This window comes from Sminthopsis crassicaudata, chromosome 3, assembly GCF_048593235.1.
Source record: "Sminthopsis crassicaudata isolate SCR6 chromosome 3, ASM4859323v1, whole genome shotgun sequence".
NCBI lineage: Eukaryota > Metazoa > Chordata > Mammalia > Dasyuromorphia > Dasyuridae > Sminthopsis > Sminthopsis crassicaudata.
This window is the reverse complement of record NC_133619.1, coordinates 608,422,040-608,440,957: the sequence shown is the minus strand read 5'-3', so window position 1 is coordinate 608,440,957 and position 18,918 is coordinate 608,422,040. Positions and strand designations below refer to the sequence as shown.

The 18,918-nt window shown below is 45.2% G+C and overlaps 1 protein-coding gene across 4 annotated transcripts in view; it reads left to right on the top strand.

The window, feature by feature from the left end:
* The window catches only part of EPHB2 (EPH receptor B2), a 267,166-nt gene that overhangs the window by 211,908 nt on the left and 36,340 nt on the right, over positions 1-18,918 (top strand). For all 4 annotated transcript variants that reach the window (XM_074305917.1, XM_074305913.1, XM_074305915.1 and 1 more), the window contains exon 6: positions 11,068-11,192. In XM_074305917.1, coding sequence (XP_074162018.1) covers positions 11,068-11,192 — 125 coding nt within the window. The remainder of the gene's footprint in view (positions 1-11,067; positions 11,193-18,918) is intronic.

Genomic DNA, 18,918 nt, shown 5'->3' with positions numbered 1-18,918 from the left:
AGAATTTTAAGTTGGTCCTGGAGGTGCATGGTTTGAGTGAGTGAAAATTTTCTTATTATGTGCAAAGCACTGTGCTAAGGATACAAATAGGAAAAAAAAAAAAAGATTCTCGATGCCAAAAAAGCTCAGATTCTAATGGGGAAAACAGGAGATTTTAGCTGGACATCAGAAAGGTTTCATGGCCCTTAGGGTTATTAGCAAAGCAGACAATAATGCTTTTATGTTTATGTCATTTATGTTAATGTCATTTCCATTGATTCGGTCATCTCGTTCTCTGATGTGGAACTATTTGACAGGACAGGGGACTTGAGATAACTGCCTTTTCTGGATCTTCAGTGGCTGTACCCATAAGCCCCACTGGGGCAGGGGGGGGAGTTACTGGGCTGCATCTCCACAGCGATGGTGGCTGTGGACGCAGGCGGGAGACATTGCTGTTCCCAAAGCGCTTGGTCTGGTCTCAGGATGAGACTGGGGCCTTTTCTGACTGGCCCAAGTGCATGCTGATCTCTGCCTTCTTTGAAACCCTGCTTATCCACATCATTTCCTTTGGCATTGATCATGTAACAACAATATGGATCCAAAACAAGGACATCTTTTTCCCCGTGCCCAGTCTCTCCAAAACTTGAGTGTGCCTCCTCAAATTGCTGCTACTTCATAGTATTTTTGGTATATTTTCCTTTTCATGAAGATGGCATTTTAAAGGCACAGCCTCTGTTCAAGACCGTGAATGCTTAGCTCATCTCAGCCTCTGGTTGTTCAGCTGGGCTGTCTAGCCCCCCATCTGACTGAGAGAACGGGAGAGACTTCAGTCTGCCCTTATATTATCCAGAGATTCTACTATGGGCCGGGGCACAAAGTAGGACCCAAGTCCTGGAGATGGGAGGCAGGGAGTCTAGTTCTTTTTTGGCTTTGTAGATTTGGCTATGACTGGCATGTCATAAGTTGTTAGTAAGTCCTCATTGAATTGAGTCAAAAAAACAGTGTAAATATGAAAGTGATCTTGGGATGGAGAATACTAAAACACCAAATATGGGAGCTAGAAAGACTTAGTTAGAATATAGACAGGTCATAGTTGGGACAGGCTTTATAATATGAGTATCAGGGTTGGAAGGAACCTTAGAACCCAGGATGTCAGAGCTGGGAGGGCCCTTAGAACCCAGGAGGTCAGAGCTGGGAGGGCCCTTAGAACCCAGGAGGTCAGAGCTGGGAGGGCCCTTAGAACCCAGGAGGTCAGAGCTGGGAGGGCCCTTAGGACAAATAAGCTATTAAAGGTGATAAAAACAACACCTAAAGTCCAGTCCTCTCATTTTATAGAAGAAACCATATCTCTGTAATAGATACCAGTTCCTCATTTTACAGATGTGGAAATTGAGGCCCCCAAAATGAAGTGACTTGGTGAGAGGCCACTCAGTTAATTAATGACTAAGCAAGTGAGATTTCCTCTGGGGCAGCCATCACTTTCCCTCCCCGTTCCCTCCGCCAGGCTGCTCCCCTGAGCCAGAAGGCTTGGCCCTTCCCAGCCACAAGCCGCTTTTTCTGTGTTCTCCCCAGAGTCCTATCTCTGTGTAAAGGTCAAGGGGCACAGCTGACCTTATTCCCCTTGCCAGTGAGGCATGCTGGTAATTGAAAATGCCAGAATTCCCCACTGACTGACTTATAGGGAAAGCTGCTCCCAGGCCCAAAACCTGACACCCTAAAGAAGGCAGGCGGGGAAGGGGGGGGACAGTGTAGGAGCAGGCTGGGACCTGGGGGGAGTGAGCCTGCTGGAGATTTCCCAGCTGTTTTCTTTTTTCCCCACTGTTAATCTCTTTGGATTTCAGGGAAGTGGCCATCAGCGTTTGGTGGGGTCTCTCTCCGCCTTGATCTTTTCTCCCACAAATGTGGGTTCCCTGACAGGGCTGGGGTTATGGGGCTTACCGTGATCAGAGCCTGGGCGGGGGCGGGGGGGATGCCTGTAACTAAAGCCTGACAGTTAAACCCAGGGGAGAGGTGGGGCCACCGTGATTGTGCCGAGACCTCACGGGGACGCAGCCAGCCAGGCCCAGAGCTTGGAGGCCACCCGGGTCACAGCCTGCTGGTAGCAAGTGGAGCCAAAGCTGAGGGAGGGAGGTGGTGTCCTTGGGGGCCTTAATGGTGGTCAGGGGCTCGCTGGGCCTGGAAGGGAGCACAGTCTCGTCCTTCCTCAGCTCTCAGAGAGTTTACCTGTGGCTGAGAAGTTCTTAGATGATCTTGGTACAGGGGAGAGTGAGAGACCAGAGGTGGGGAGGGCTGCAGAAGTCACCTGGAGGAGACAGGAAATGTTTCCTGGGAAAGGGGACTCCTGACATGAGCCTTGAAGGGAGGAAGGCCAGACCCAAAGGGAGCATTGGGAGGGAGAAGGGGAAAGGTGTAGGGAGTAGCGAGTAGGACATGGCGTCAGGAGGGCCTGGATCTACCTTTACCCCCAATACCAAACAGTTGTGACATCGTCAAGTCACTTGACCAGCTTATCTATAAAAGGAGGAAGTTGGGCTAAATGGCCTCTGAAATTGGAGGCACATACAAACCTGAATCTGTGAGTCCATGGCAGGGATTGGGCATAGAGATGGTGACTGAAAAGAGATCCGTGAACTGAAGGCATCACGGGATGGTAGCAAGTGGACCAGAAGTCTGAAAATGTGAGCTCTAGTCCTTTCTAACTAAACTTCCATGTTGTAGGACCTCTCCAACCTCTGACCTCCTGGGTTCTAAGGGCCCTCCCAGCTCTGACCTCCTGGGTTCTAAGGTTCTCCCAGCTCTGACATCCCGGGTTCTAAGGACCCTCCCAGCTCTGACCTCCCGGGTTCTAAGGACCCTCCCAGCTCTGACCTCCTGGGTTCTAAGGACCCTCCCAGCTCTGACATTTCATTTCCTAAGGGCTTTCATAGCCCTGATCTTCTACCATATAACTATGTGACCTCATTCATACCAATTCTTGCCATGGACTTTCCCCATCTATCAAATAGGGATAATGATACCTGCCCCATCTTCTCTTTCATCAGGTAATAAATGAGAAAACACAAGAGAATGTGCTTATGGAACATCAGGAAAATGTTGAAGTCCTAATTATGGATTTTGCTCAAGCAATGAGTGGTTGGTATGCAGGGGAGGTTTGAGAAATATCAGCCTTCTCCCACCCCCACATAGCAGGCCTTCAGCAGCAGACAGAATTTAGGACCCACGGACAACTCATATTTCCATAGAACTTTAAGGTTTAAAATGTCTTCTTTCACAACAGCCCAGCAAAGTAGATTGTACAAGAATTATTATCTCCTTTTTTTTTTTTTTTTTTTTTTTTTTTTTCTTTCAGAAGAGAAACTTGGCTTTGAAAGGTTGTGAAAATAGCTAAATCCAGAAAGCCCTCCATTGTGCCATACTGCCTGGGAAGCAGTGAATGAATCATAGAATCACAAGTTGCTGTTTCTGGGAGGAACCTTAGCACATGGAGTGGCAGAGGCCGATGCACCTTAAAACATAGAATATTAGAACCTACAATATAAATGGAGAGGGCTTTACAATAACAAGGAATATTTGAATGGAACAGACTTCAGAACATAGTACAGCATTGGAATGGCCTTGAAAACATGGAGAACAGAAGAGAACATTAGAACGCAGAATGTTGTAACTAAATGGAGCCTTAGACCAGGAGATGTCACATCTGGGAGGGAATCTCAAAACATGAAATTTTGGAGGTGGAGAGGTCTTTAGAACCTAAAACACCAGAGCTGGACTGGGGTCTTCTAACAGTCAGTAGAAAATCATAATTAGAAGGAACCTTAGAACAAAGAGTATTTGACCTTCAAGAGCAGAGAATTAAGCATTTATTAAGTGTAGTGTTCTGTTGTCTCTAGAACTGCGATTGTTCTCTGGGAGCAGGATTCGTGGGAGACTCCAGCACCGAATAGTTGGGGAGGGTCATCCTCCAAACATGTTAATAGAGAATTGTCCAATTGGTAATTAGCCTCACGTGCTCCATTATCCCAGTGCATTTGCTCAGTTCTAGCCCTTTACAGACCTTAGAACATAAGTTTTATTTTTTAATGATGAAGTGGGTCTTAGACCATCCAGCAGAAAGTCAGAAATGGAAGGAACTTTAGGTCAAAGGATATATCATTTGGAAGGGAACTTGGAACATAGAACCAAAAGGGACCTGAGAACTGAGACTGTTAGAACTAACAGGAATTTGGAACAGAGACTATTTTAGCTGAAAATGGTAGAAAACTGAAATTTAGAACCCAGGATAGCACAACTGGAAGAGGTTTTCTAACATAAAATGTTACAACACAGACATCTACTGTTAGGGGCTTTAGAGGAATTGAGCTTTAAGGGACCTTAGAATGTAAAGTGACCGAGCTAGAAGGAACTTTGTAACCCCTATTGTCTCGCTGGAACAAATGTTTAAGATTTCCCAGTGGAAACAGCTCCTGCCATAGTCCCCAGACAGCTGTGGCCTCGTCTGCCTCCCGATTGATCCCTTAACCTGGAAAGGGCTGCTTCTGGTTCCTGCCCAGGGGGGATTAAGGAGGCTTATTGGGCTAAGTGGGTGTCTCTGCCTCGGGCTCCCCAACTTGTTTCCCTCTCCTCCTCCCCGTCCCGAGAGAAAGGAGCTGAAACTCTCAGATTCCCCATCATTGACAATTTTCTCTTCTGGTAATTATGAAACCCCAGAAGGGGAGGGATTTTTTTTTTTTTTTTTGGTCAGACCCCAGGAGGGAAGGTTCAGCTTTGACTGGTGACAGACTGGAGAGGGTGGAAGTCTGCCTCATGGTCATCACAAAGGAGACTGTGTCCTCAGGGAGCCAGGGGAAGAATGCAGCATTCCCGGCGTCACATAAGGCCTGCCTGGGAGAGGAACCATGAGACGGCAGTGCCGCAGACTCAGGGCTTGGGCTGGAGTGGAGGGGGGCTGGGCGGGTCGCTGGGGAGTTGGGGAGGTTTGGTCTAATTTCAACCCAACATCAAAGTATTCACTGTCCCAAAGCATCATGGGACAGTAGCATTCCCCCTCCTCACACCAGCCTCCTGCCTCCCCTGTCTTCTCCATCTCTTTTCTCTTTCCTCTTTCCACTCCCTCTTTGGATTTTTTGTTTGTTTGTTTGTTTTCCTCACCTTCTCTTTCCATCATTTCCCTTCTTTCCTGCCCTCATTCTTCCTCTCCTAATCTTTTCCCTTCTCTCTCCTCCCCTCTCCTTTCCTTTTTCATCCCTCACTCTCTCTGTCCTCTCTTCATCATCCCTCTTTCTTCTCCTTCCTTCTTCCCCCATTTTCTAGCTCTCTCCTTTGTTAACCTTAAGCATCTCTATATAATTGTAAGATTTTATTTTCCTCACCAATTCCTTCCTTTCTTCTCTTTCTCCCACTTCCATCTCCAACACCTACTTCCTCAGATTTCTCCCTTCTCTTTCCTTTGCCTCTGAGTGTGTGTGTGTGTGTGTGTGTGTGTCTTTCTATGTTTCTGTCTCTGTCTCTGTCTCTCTCTCTCTGTGTCTCCCTTTCTCTGCCTGTCTTTCTCTGTTTCTTTGTCTCTGTGTGTCTCTTGTCTGTCTATCTCTCCCTCCTTCCCTCCCCCCTCTCCTTTTTCATCTCTCTTCTCTTTCTTTTTTTCTCTCTCTCTTCTCTCTGTTCTTTTTCATCTCTCTTCTCTTTCTCCTCTCCTTTTTCCTCTTTCTCTCTTTCCCTCTTTCCCTCTCTCCCTCCCTCGCTCTTTTTTTCTTTCTCCCTTTGCCCTTTTCCCTCTCTTCTCCAGTCTTGTTTTCATTTATCTCCCCTTCCAACTTTTCTTTTTTCTAGCTTTACTTTGGACCCTGATTCCCTCTTTTTGTCAATATTGAGGCACTTGGTGATGAATGGGAAATCAGGTTGGTGAAGAGCAGGTTTGGTTGAGCAAAACAATTGCTTAGTAGAGAAATCAACAGGGTTCATCCCTTGTATCCCCACTCCCCTCTGGCTTCCCCATCCCCCACCAATATCAAACATTAAACAGAACCAAGAAGACAAGGCGCCTCCAGCCTCTCTCGCCTAGCAGAGCATCCTATTTCGGAAAGAATGTTTTCACCCTTTAACTATGCGATTGATTCAGTGAGAGCTCAAGCATGGGGTGGACTTGGGATCAGAGAGCATGAATTCAAATCTCAGCCTTGCTTCTTTTGCCTTTAAGACTTTGGGCAAGATCCTCTCCTGAAAAATGAAGGATTGGAATACCTCATTTCACTGAGTCACAGAATTTCAGAGTTGAAAACAATCTGAGATGAAGCCTTTTAATTCAAACCATTGCTGGAAATGAATCCCCACGACATTCTACCTGGCCAGTGGTCATCCAGGCCTTATTTGAGGAAGAACTCACCATGTTCTGAGACCCATACCTCCTTAGGGCAGCTCAAAGTAGGAAGTTGCTGCTATCTTACAATGACCATTACCTTTGGCTCTTCCCTCTGGAGCCAAGCACTTGACGAAAGTAATCAGCTCCCTGCCTGGAGTCTTCCCTTCCCTAAGCTCAGAGTCCCCAATTGTTGCAGCTCCTACGCCCTCCCCTTGACATCTGCCAACTAATTACTATCCTTCCTAACCTGTGACATTCAGGACTACACACAGTGTCCTAGCCAGGCCAGGGGAAAGTGATACCCTCACCTCTTTATTTCCAGATATTATGCTGTGCCAGATCATTATGCTGAAATCATATTGAGACTATGGTCTACCATGACCCTCTGATTCAATCAAACTAGTGTCTTCTCATGGCTCTGTCATCTTGCCCTTAGAGAGTCAATTTTTAAACTAACCATGCTAGACTGCACAAATATGTGATCATGAGGTTCTGTCCATCCATAACATTCTATATTCTAAAATCATCTGTATCTCTCTTTTGTTGTTGTTGCTGTTCATTTGTTTAAGTTGTGTCTGACCCATGACTTCATATGGGATTTTCTTGGCAAAGATACTGGAGTGGCTTGCCATTTCTATTTCTAATTCATTTACAGAGGGGGAAACTGAGGCAAATGAGGTTAAATGACTTGCCTGGTGCTCCATCCATTGCTCCATCTCATTGCCCCTATGATCCTACTCTCTCTTTTTTTTAAAGGATAAACTCAATCATGGCAAAGCCAGAATAATTATCTATTGACCATTGAGAAAACAGACGTGGAAATGAAAAACATTCACATTTTTGTAGACTTTAAGGTTACAAGAGACTTTTATCACATCCATCCTACAAGGAGGAAGGGCAAGTATCTCTATTCTCATTTGATAGATGAGGAAAATGAAGTCCAAAGAAATTAAATTATTTGTCTAAAGAGTTAAAGTATTTCAATTCACAGAATCCCAGTTCACCAGCTTTCCAGTCTGGCATTCTTTCCATGACACCACTCATGATTGTTGTTCGGTTATTGCATTTGGAGTTATGATCCCATCTGGGATTTTATTTGCAAAGATACTAGAGTCTTTTGTAATTTCCTCCTCCAGCCCATTTTACAGATGAGAAAATTGAGGCAGAGAGGGTGAAGTGACTTACTTAGGGTCACACAACTAGGAAGTGTCTGAGACTGGATTTGAATTTGTAAAAGTTAGCCTTCCTGACTCCAGGCCCTATCCACGGCAACACCTGGAAGCCCTCTGAGACACCAGTGATGGCCCCAGTGTTACAAAAAGCCCAACTTGATATGCTGGCCATATAAAAGGTAAAAGAAACTCTTGGTCCCTGGCCATGGACCGTCCTGTTCTAGTTCTTGCTGCTGCCTCCTCCATATGGGCCTACCCTCAGGCCAAGTCCCTCTGGCTCCATGTGCTCTTGAAATGAAATCCTGATCTCCCAGCTTGTCCCTCCCAGAGCCAGAGTTTCATGAGCCTCCCACACCCTGTGCAGCTTGCTCATCATTCTGGTATCAGTCCCAGGCCAAATCATCAGCACTCTATCCCTGGGGGCACAGCTAGCACTGAACCATGGAGAGAGTCAGAATCCCAAGATGTCATAGCTAGGAGGGCCCTTAGAACCCAGGATGTCAGAGCTGGAAGTGTTGTTAGAACCCAGGATGTCAGAGCTGGGAGGGCCCTTAGAACCCAGGAGGTCAGAGCTGGGAGGGCCCTTAGAACCCAGGAGGTCAGAGCTGGGAGGGCCCTTAGAACCCAGGAGGTCAGAGCTGGGAGGGCCCTTAGAACCCAGGAGGTCAGAGCTGGGAGGGCCCTTAGAACCCAGGAGGTCAGAGCTGGGAGGGCCCTTAGAACCCAGGAGGTCAGAGCTGGGAGGGCCCTTAGAACCCAGGAGGTCAGAGCTGGGAGGGCCCTTAGAACCCAGGGGGTCAGAGCTGGGAGGGCCCTTAGAACCCAAGGGGTCAGAGCTGGGAGGGCCCTTAGAACCCAGGATGTCAGAGCTGGGAGGGCCCTTAGAACCCAGGGGGTCAGAGCTGGGAGGGCCCTTAGAACCCAGGGGGTCAGAGCTGGGAGGGCCCTTAGAACCCAGGGGGTCAGAGCTGGGAGGGCCCTTAGAACCCAGGAGGTCAGAGCTGGGAGGGCCCTTAGAACCCAGGAGGTCAGAGCTGGGAGGGCCCTTAGAACCCAGGAGGTCAGAGCTGGGAGGGCCCTTAGAACCCAGGAGGTCAGAGCTGGGAGGGCCCTTAGAACCCAGGAGGTCAGAGCTGGGAGGGCCCTTAGAACCCAGGGGGTCAGAGCTGGGAGGGCCCTTAGAACCCAGGGGGTCAGAGCTGGGAGGGCCCTTAGAACCCAGGATGTCAGAGCTGGGAGGGCCCTTAGAACCCAGGATGTCAGAGCTGGGAGGGCCCTTAGAACTCAGGGGGTCAGAGCTGGGAGGGCCCTTAGAACCCAGGAGGTCAGAGCTGGGAGGGCCCTTAGAACTCAGGAGGTCAGAGCTGGGAGGGCCCTTAGAACCCAGGAGGTCAGAGCTGGGAGGGCCCTTAGAACCCAGGAGGTCAGAGCTGGGAGGGCCCTTAGAACCCAGGAGGTCAGAGCTGGGAGGGCCCTTAGAACTCAGGATGTCAGAGCTGGGAGGGCCCTTAGAATGCAGGATATCAAAGCCAGAAGAAATCTTGGAACACAGACTATCAAAGCCATAAAGACCGTAAAAATCACATAATCCTAATCCTTATTTATATGATCAATAAATGTAGAAGATGCTCTCAATTTTGAATTGATTAGCTTTCATGGTATATTTATGAAAGAACATTTTCATGTCTGCCTTTCTCAAAGCTCAATAAACAATTATGTAAATTCTCTAAATCACTAATAATTAGAGAAATAGTCATTAAAACATCTATGAACAGCACAACCATCTAATTTGCAAAGTTGTGCTCCCCCCCAAAAATGACAAAAGCTGGAGAGGCTGTGAGAAAACTGATACTTTAAGGCAATATGAATTGGTCCAACCATTCTTAAAAGCAATTTAGATTTATGTCCCCAAAAGGTATTAAACTATGAATTCCATTTGACCCAGTTATAACAGCACTAGGTCAAAAAGATCAAAGAAAGAAAAAAATCGCTCATATTACAAACATTTATAGTAGTTCTTTTTGCAGTGACAAAATTGGAAACTGAGGGAGAGCCCATCAATTGGGAAATGACTAAACAAGTTGTGGTATATGAATGTGATGAAATACCATTCAGCTGTAGGAAATGATGAAGGAGTTAGTTTCAGAAAAGCCTGGGAAGACTTGTATGAACTGATACAAAACAAAGTGACCAGGACAAGGAGAATAATTTATACAATGGTAACAATATTGTAAAGACAAACAACTTTGAAAGACCTACAAACTCGGAGCAATCACCAACCACAGTATCAAAGGACTCATCATGAAATGTTCTGTTTTCTTTTGTTTGGAAAGGGATGGATTCAGAGAAAATCAGTCATAATTTTTAGATTTGGCAAATGAGGAAGTTTGTTTTGCTGTGTTATACACCCTCTCAACAGGGATTTTGTTTTTCTTGTTTTCCTAATGGAAGGGGAATGAGAGAGAGAAAAGGCAGGTCTTCACTTGAAAATAAAATAAAATTTAGGTAATAAAATGATATATGAGTGGGTGGTAGTCTGTAACTTTGGAGAGAGTAGCCACATGAATGAGATCATGAATGAGATTCAAAAATAAAATGAAAGTGATAATCCTTGCCTTGACTCCCTCACACTCCTGTTGTGAGGATCAAATGGGAAAATAGATGGGAAAATACTTTGGTATATGAGGTACAAGTCATGACCATGCTGGTAAATGTTTAATAATCAGCTCCCTGGTAGGGGAAAATGGAAGCAAAATACACTTTTTTAAAGTTTAATCTCTATTATTAATATTTTCTCTATCACTTTCTTAAATGTCGATAATCAATAAAACAATAACCCTGATTTGTAGCATTTGCCAGTTTCATAAAAGCTCACACTAGAAATTTAACAACTAGCTCTCTCAGGAACTGGTACCAACTAGCTCCAGAACACCCTAGGTAAAAGTCCAAGTGTGAAATTCTTTAATAATGGAAAATAATGGGAAGTAACATTCCTTCTCTTAGAACAGAAGTAGAAATTGTGGTTGTAGAGTGTTACATACACTGTCAGAAACAGTTGGACATGTTAGTTACTCTAAATTAATCATTTTTCTGTTCTCAAAATGTGAGATGTGAAGCTGGGGAAGGAAGCAGGCTAAAATGAGTGTAAAGAAACAAAAGGCATCAAGAAAAAAATTTTAAGTGGAAAATGTTTCTAAGGTTACAATAATAAATGAAATCTATATATTCATAACATTTGCAAAATGTTATATATCCATGTTCTCATGTAAGACTCACTCCAACCTTGTGAAGTAGGTACTTTTTATTATTATTATCCCGGTTTTACAGATGAGAAAACTGAGGTTAAGTGACTTGCCCAGGGTCACAATGCTAGTGCGTGTCTGAGGATTTGAAGTCAGGTTTTCTGTTTCCAACTCAGATAAACATCTGGATTCCATACTGCCTTGTATCGGATGCCAATCTCTCGACACCCGCCAATCTCCTTCCCTTCACATTGGGGTTCCGGGAACATGGACTTTGCTTTTGACCTTCCCTTAAACTCCATCTTCTCTCTTGTAGCCCCATCCGCTGTATCCATCGTACACCAGGTGAGCCGGACGGTGGACAGCATGACCTTGTCCTGGTCCCAGCCTGACCAGCCCAATGGCGTCATCCTCGACTATGAACTACAGTATTATGAAAAGGTAATACAGACAAGAATAATTTATGTTTATTGTGTTCTTAACACTGGAGATACCTATTGAAAAGTAAAAGAGTCTCTGCCCTCTGAAAGCTCACATTTTAATAGGAGGAGAGAAATAGAGACAGAGAGACAAAGAGAGACGGACAGAGAGGAGACATTTCAGCTACAATTCCAGTAGAAGTGCTCCACCATCCTTAAAGTGCTACTGTAAGGAGATGCTTCTTTATATCATTTCCCCTGTAAGACCGTAGCCACGCTAATGCTGAATCATTTGAGAATGTCAAGGACATGGATGATGAGGACTTTCCTACATCTTCAGTAGCTGGAGCTTTTGAGGAAGGAGGGGCTGAAGGGCTGTTTAGAGATGACTTGGAGGGAGGGGAAGAGAGGAGACAGAAATCTACAAGGTCAAAACTATTTTCTTAATAATATTAAATATTTTAATGTCCACTATAGTAAATATTAATGGATATAAACAAAACTCAATAGTTTTTAAGTGTATAAAAGGGTCTAAGAGCAGAAAGATTCAGAAAGACATGAAGATAACTTTCTCATTAAATTTTCCAGTGACACAAAATTGGGTAGGATGGCTAACGTATTGGATGACAAAAGACATTGCATCTCTAATGTACACGTGGGAGGCTAAGACGTTGGACAAAATCTAATGAACCAATAGGGAAGCAGGATAAGTGTAAACTCTTACATGTAGAAGCAACAAATAGTTGGAAGAGGTGAGACTAGACAGGAATTCATCTGAGAAAGGTCTAAGGGACCGGCCTGGTGGTTTCATTGGTAACTTGGAAGAGGAACCTGCTTCTTCCAATGCAGGGCAGCACCTTCTCTGAAACTCATAGGCTCAGGCTTATCTAGAACCTCTATGAGACCTACAGTACTCTTGATTATGGCTTCAACTAGATTAAAATGTAAGGGGGGGAAGAATTTTGACAAAATAAATAAAAATAAGTAAAGCACAGACAATGTTAATACATGGCTAAGTCAACAGATGACTCCCAGAGCTCTTTATATATGATTTAGTGGTCCTCATTTCTACTTGAGTTTGACACTGCTGATTGACAGCATTGACCAATTCAGCGATTTGCTCAGAGTCCCTGTATGCATCAGAATCAGGGCTTGATTTTTCTTGCTTCAAAGCCCAGTCTCTACCCATCAGACCATACTGCCTCTCACCAGTGCAATATGGCAGCCAAAAAGCTGGTGTGATCTTGGAACATGCCCACAGAGCCACGGAAAGAGAAGAACAAACTGTCTTCTACTCTAGTCAGATCTCCTTTGGCATATTTTAGACAGCTGCTCAATTTAGGTGGTCTCAGAGGACCCTAGCTCCAGAGCTGGAAGGGTCCTCAGCGGTCATCTAGCACAACCCTTGCATGCTATAAATAAGCTCAAAAAGGTTGTCTTGATTAAAGTTACCCAAAGAGTAGAATTTGAACCCAGGTCCTTCTCTCTCTGCTGGAGTTCCTCTAGAGGAAAATAACCAGGGTAGAGATGGGACTCTAACCCATTCTGGACCTATTATAGTGATGGAAATGGGATGAGCCTGGAAAGTTGATGAATTAAGACAGATGTCATCACTGTCTTGGAATGTCAAGTGGAAAAGAGCCTTTATTCTGTTTAGTCCCCAGAAGGCAGAGCTAGGACCAAAGTAAGGAAAAATTTCTTGAAAATTGGGACATTCTAAAAGTAAAATAGGCTGCCTCTGGAGGTGATGATGCACTGTCACTGGAGACTTCCAGTTGGAGATATCACGGTCAGGGTTCCTACTTAGTGATGGGTGAGGCTGGATGCCCTCTGAGGTCCCTTCTAACCATAAGGTTCCGGGATCTAGTATTATTCTGTGTTCTGAACTCTCTTCCACTTCTAACATTTATGGATTCATGATTCTGTGAACTGAGCTGTCTTCCACTTCTGACATCTATGGATTCAGGAATCTGTATCACAATGTTGTCATATCGAAAGCAACAAACAGCCCCCAGCAGACAGAGGGGTTCTCTGGGAGTGACACCGGTCCGTGGGATGTCTGCCTTGAACCCCAGGGAGTAAAGGGCAGAAGGAACAGAAAGAGTCCCCTCCCCTCCCCCAGACCTTCACCCTCCTCCTGCCCCTCACTGGTTTTTGAAGGGAAGCCCTGCGGGAGAGTCAGCTGGAAGGAGACCAGACCAGATGCTCCCTTAAGTCAAAAGCCCGGTACACAGCAGGACTCAGCGTTTCCCATTTCCCATTCCCACCATCCTATCCCTCTGGCTATGGTTGCTATAGCTTAGCAACTATAAATTAAAAAAAAAAACTAATTAAAAAGCTTTATGATTAAATGAATGGAGAGTGTTTGTCCCCAAAGATGGGAGAGGAAATGATGAATCCTTCCCATCCCTGCCTGTGACCTATTTTTTCCAGCACTCAGGGCTAGGCTGACGAGGCTGACGGAGGTGTGAAGTGCGAAGTGGGCCTTGCCCTACATTCAGCAGGCATCTGAGCTATTTCCTTGACCCTCCAGAAGATGCCCTCTGATTGAGACAGACAGGCTGAGTTGGCCATGCCGATCCATAAATCAGCTCAGTCCTGAATGGAAAAGAGATTCCCTTGTAAGATCCTCTCTGTGTTCATCTGGTCTTTTGTATTTTGTCTTTTTTATCAGAGGGATATAGGGAAAGAAGGATGCGGGTCACAGAGGCGACAGGAGGTAGTATCATTATAACTCCATCTTTGTGGGCTTTATAGTCTTCAAAGCATTGTGACTCCCAGATTTCTAAATCCAACTCCAGCTTTTCTCCCATCCCCCAGGCTCACATAACAACTGTCTGTTAAACACTTCCAACCCAACGGCTCTTAGCCATCTCAAATGGGACTCGTGCTTGTTTCCACCAAAACTCATCCTTCCTCCAAATTTCTCTGTGTCTGCCCAAGTTCATGACCTTGGAATCACTCTTGGTTTTCCCTTTCACTCAACCTCCAAAGCCTAGCAGTTGCTGATTGTGCTCATCCAATTAGAAAAAGGGGACAATAATCCCCTTCTAGCCACTCAGACAGCCACCACCCTAGCCAGGCTGTCATTATTTCCCTATTATTGTCCACCAATTACCAAAGTTCACAACCTCTGTGCCATCCTCAGTGCTCCACTCCCCTCTCCCCCACATTCCTAGCAGTTGCATGCCTTTGATATTTCCCATACACACAATTTCTCTTGCATCTCTCCATCTTGCTCCATTTATGCAGTCACAACTTTAATATGAGTCTTCATCATCTCTCACCTCAATTATTGCAATAACCTCCTAATTGAGCTGCATACCTCCAGCCTCTCCCCAGTCTAGTCTGTCTTCTACCTAGCTGTACAATTTTCCTAACACAAAGATCTGATGATGTCACTCTCCTACTGAATAAATTCCAGGGGTGGCTCCCTAGCACCTCTAGGATGAATGTAATCATCTCCGTTTGGCGTCTAAAGACAGAACTTCAGAATTTCGTTGCTTGGTTCTAACCTATCTTTCCAACTTCTTCCCCCTTGTGCACCCCCAGACCCATCACACTGGTCCTTTGTGAATCTTCTTTCATGGCCCAGCATCCCACTGGCTATCCCCCATACCTAGAGTGACCTCTCCCTTTCCCTCGGACTCTTACACATCACAGTGTCTTCCAAAAGGGCAAACTCAGGTACCGTGTTCTGTATGAGTTCCTTGCTGAACCCCCAGCTTTGGGTAACCCCAAAAAACTGCCTTGTATATTTTTGTATGGTCCCCAATGTAAAATAAATTTCTTGGTCGCAGAAAGTCTTACTGTTTGGCTTTGTATTCCCAGTGAAAAGAGATGCTTAATAAATGTTTATGGATTGATCGCCTTTCATCTGAACTGTTACTAATTCCTGCTAATTGGTCTTCCACCTGCCCCGTTCCAATCCATCCTCATCCAACCGCCAAACCGTCATTCCTAAAACATAGAGATATTGAATACTATGGAATCGAATCTGTAGTACATATGAGTGGTGCGAAAGCTGAGGTCTAAGGCATGGTCGATCAATCAACAAGCATTAATTAAACACTTACTATGTGCCAGGTGCAGGAGAGTTGCACCATGGTCCCCTTTCCCCTCCTGCTTTCCTCTTCCTTGCTTCCTCTCCCATTTTCTGTTTCATTCCTGCTATGCGTGACTGGTGTGACCCTGGACAAATCATTTAAGGCCCCCCAGGTCATAGTTCTTAATGTAAAGGAGTTGGACTCAATGGACAAAGTGATGAGTTGGAGTAAGGTCCCTTCCGGATCTAAATGGACAAGCCTGTGTTCTGTCCTACGCCCGGCTCAGCCCTGGTGGGAGGGGGCTGCATACTGTAGAATGTTGTTATATCAATCAGAGAGGCAGCTGATCATCTGTGGGAACAGAAAGGTAGCAGCAGCTGCCAGAAAGCCCAAGGAGAGCACCCATTTCCTCTCTCGCTCCAGTTGCCTTTGATTTTGTCAGAGCGGGTACTCCCATCCCTGATACAACTCCTCACTTCTCCACAACTTAGCAGACAGCCTTCCGGAGTAGCTGTGGCCAAAAAATTCTTCACCCTGAAACTAATACGGTGACAAACCTCTCCAAATGGAGCTAGAGCCGTTCAATCTTTCACCAGGCCTTCAAGTGTTATGGGGAAGTCCAATTATCCAGACATCTGTTAAAGTTCACTCTGTCCAAAGCAGAACAGCTAATACTTCATGACTTGCCTTAATGACAATTTTTTCCTTCAAAAAAGTATAAGAACTGACAAGGTGGGATTTTGGGCTGCATCTGACTCTCACAAATAAGGAGCATTTACAAATCCTTACAAAGGATGGAAATGATGGGATCCTTAAAGGAAAGTGACCAGTCCCTCCTAGAACTGGTGATAATGACAGCTTGGGCAGTGGAGCAGAGGCCCTGAGTTCAAATCCCACCTCGAACATGTCATCCCTGTGTGACTTTAAACGCAGGAGTTGGACTGTTATGATTCTCATTCTATTATCATTCTAATCTCCCTCCGATTCTACTCCTTTGAGCACGTGAACTGACAGAAGGAACAGAAAGAAGAATCTGGTATGACAGGGTCCCTAGATTTGGGAAGGGACTTCAAAGAATTTTTGGAAAGGCTACACGAGGACCTACAAACCGGTGAGACAAGGAAAGGCACAGCCTGGAAGGGAGAGGAATTCATCAATTCAAGAAATTCTGAAAACGTAAAGAGACACATTTCTGATGGGGAAGAAAAAAGGTAGTTGTCTAAAACGATCAATGTGTGTACTCAGGGAACTCACCAGCCAACTTCGCTTTTGAAAAGGCATGTAGAGAAACTGGAAGCAAGAGCAGCTAAGGCAAGATGAACACAAGAACCTGGCAGGGTTCTCTAAGGAGGGTGTCAGGAGTGCTTATGCTCAGAATGAGTTTAGACTGGGCAAGGGAGCCACAAGAAAAAGGGATTTTTTTTTAACTAGATGGAAGAAAACAATATCAAAAAAAAAAAAAAAAAAAAAACACAAAAGGGAAGGGGATTGCTGATGTAGGTGGATGGAGCAGTAAAAACTGACTGCTCAACTTGTATTTTGCTTCTCTTTACTACCAAGGAAAGGGATCTTTGGACTGGAAAGGACAAAACCAAAATGGCTAACGGGAAGTTGAGCCCGAAGAGAAATAGGGAAATAGGAAGTGAGAACCAGCTGCCCTTGGTGAGTCAGAATCACCAGGCTCAGATTGGCAATGGAAAGATCAGTAAATAATGATAGTATCAGTCAGGGATGCTTGAAAGATCAGGGAGAATGGGAGCACCAGCAGAGGCCTAGGGACGGGGCAGTTGTGTCCCAATTTTCACAAAAGGGAAGAGAATGGTCTGCAGACTATTATAGGCTGGTGAGCTTGGGCTTGATCCTGCCACAAGTCTTCATTCAAGTCTAATGGAAGAGAGAATAATGCATAAATATATGCAAGTAAATAATAAATAAAATTTAAATTGTCTATACACTTATGCATACAACACAACATATAGAGTTAATGAACAGTCACTTAGAGGAAGAAGGTCATATATGAGCAGGATCTTGCAAGAAGCCAGAGATATTTAGAAGTGGAGGTGAGGAAGGAGAACATTGAAGAATTGCCAGTTCATTATGTTCAGGAACTACAAGATCAGTACACCTGGATGTTCTAGTGGGTAGAGAGGAGTGATGTATGAGAAGGCTGGAAAAGTGGGAAGGGCCAGGTGGCATAGAGCTTTATTTGCCATAGCTGATGCTAGAGTAATAGGGAGGCGCTGAAGTTCATTGAGGAAGAGAGTGACCCAGCCGCACATTGACAGCTATGTGGAGGATGGATTGGAGACGGGGAAATGCTGGAGGGAGGAGGATCAGTGAAGAGCTTTTCCCAATACTCCAAGTAAGAGGTGATAATGACCTGAAGTAACCAGAAACAGCTTTTGCTGTTCAGTCGTGACTGACTCTTCATGAGCCTATTATTCAGTTAGACACACACATTTATCTATATTTATTTCGATATATATGGAGAGGCAGAGAGAGACAGAGATAGAGACAAAGAAAGAGAGAGATGGGGGAGAGAGAGAGCTGCTGTATACAGAATGCCTTGCTGGATACTGAAAGAGATACAAAGCTTGGATAAGGCACAATCCCTGCCTTCATGGAGATGGAAGGGGAGAATGTGTGAGCAGAAGATGATAATACGAAATAAGTGGTGAGCACCTGTGACTGCACATTCTGAGTCCTGCCCTATCTTCCTGGATTTGTCTGGGTCATGGCATGCAGAGGGAAGGACGCGGCATCAGTCAAGACTATTTTCCCATTGGTCATTCAACAAGTCACATCAAATCATGGTGAGAACCTCCCTCAAGGCTGTCTGCTGCCTCCGTGATCTCGGCCCCCTCCCCTCACCCAAGCCCCCCAAGGGTTCTCGACGTTGTCAAAGGAGTTGGGGCTGCTCCAAGGTGATTTATTTTTTGACAAACTCTTGCTGGCTGTTACTTAACACCTACTTGTATCCTCCTGGTGCTTTTACCAATTGATTTTTTTTTTCTTTTAATGAATTGCTCCAGCCCCTTCCAGATAGAGAAGTTAGATTAACTGGCCTGTAATCCCTAGGCAGTTCCTTATTTCCTCTTTTTAAAAAGGGTTTTCATGAAAAAAATGGTCTCATTTCTTGCTGGGATTCCAGCAGCCTCTGAGTGCCCTCAGACAGAAACGCTCCCCCTGGTGCCATTTCCAGGAGGCCCTCATGGCCCAGGTCCTGCTGCTGCATTCCAAAGGCCAGTCCACTGCTATTAGCTCAGGGTTCAAAGGCCACAGTCACAAACCAATTCTTCCTCACTTGTAGTTCTGAGGAATCGAAGAAACTGGGTCAGTGGTATATTTTCTTAGGTGATTTAGGATTGTAGATTTAGAGCTGCAAAAGACTTTTATGGTTATCTAGTCCAACCAGAGCCTAATTTCTAGCCCTGCCACTCATCCCATCAAAATGAGTCTCTCCTCTTCTAGCAGAGATGGCAGCAGCCCCATGCCCCCGTCCCTTGCCATTCTTCTCTCTGTCCCCCATCTATTCCCCATAGAGGGATCTACCTGATATATGGAAGCCATCCTTAAATTAAAAAAAAAAACCTCAAGGATACCAGTTCACCACTTGGGTTTTCCATTGTTCACAGCTGCACATACCTCCTCCCCTGCTCATACATGTTTTTAGGGATGTCTTTCACCCTTTTTCACCCATAC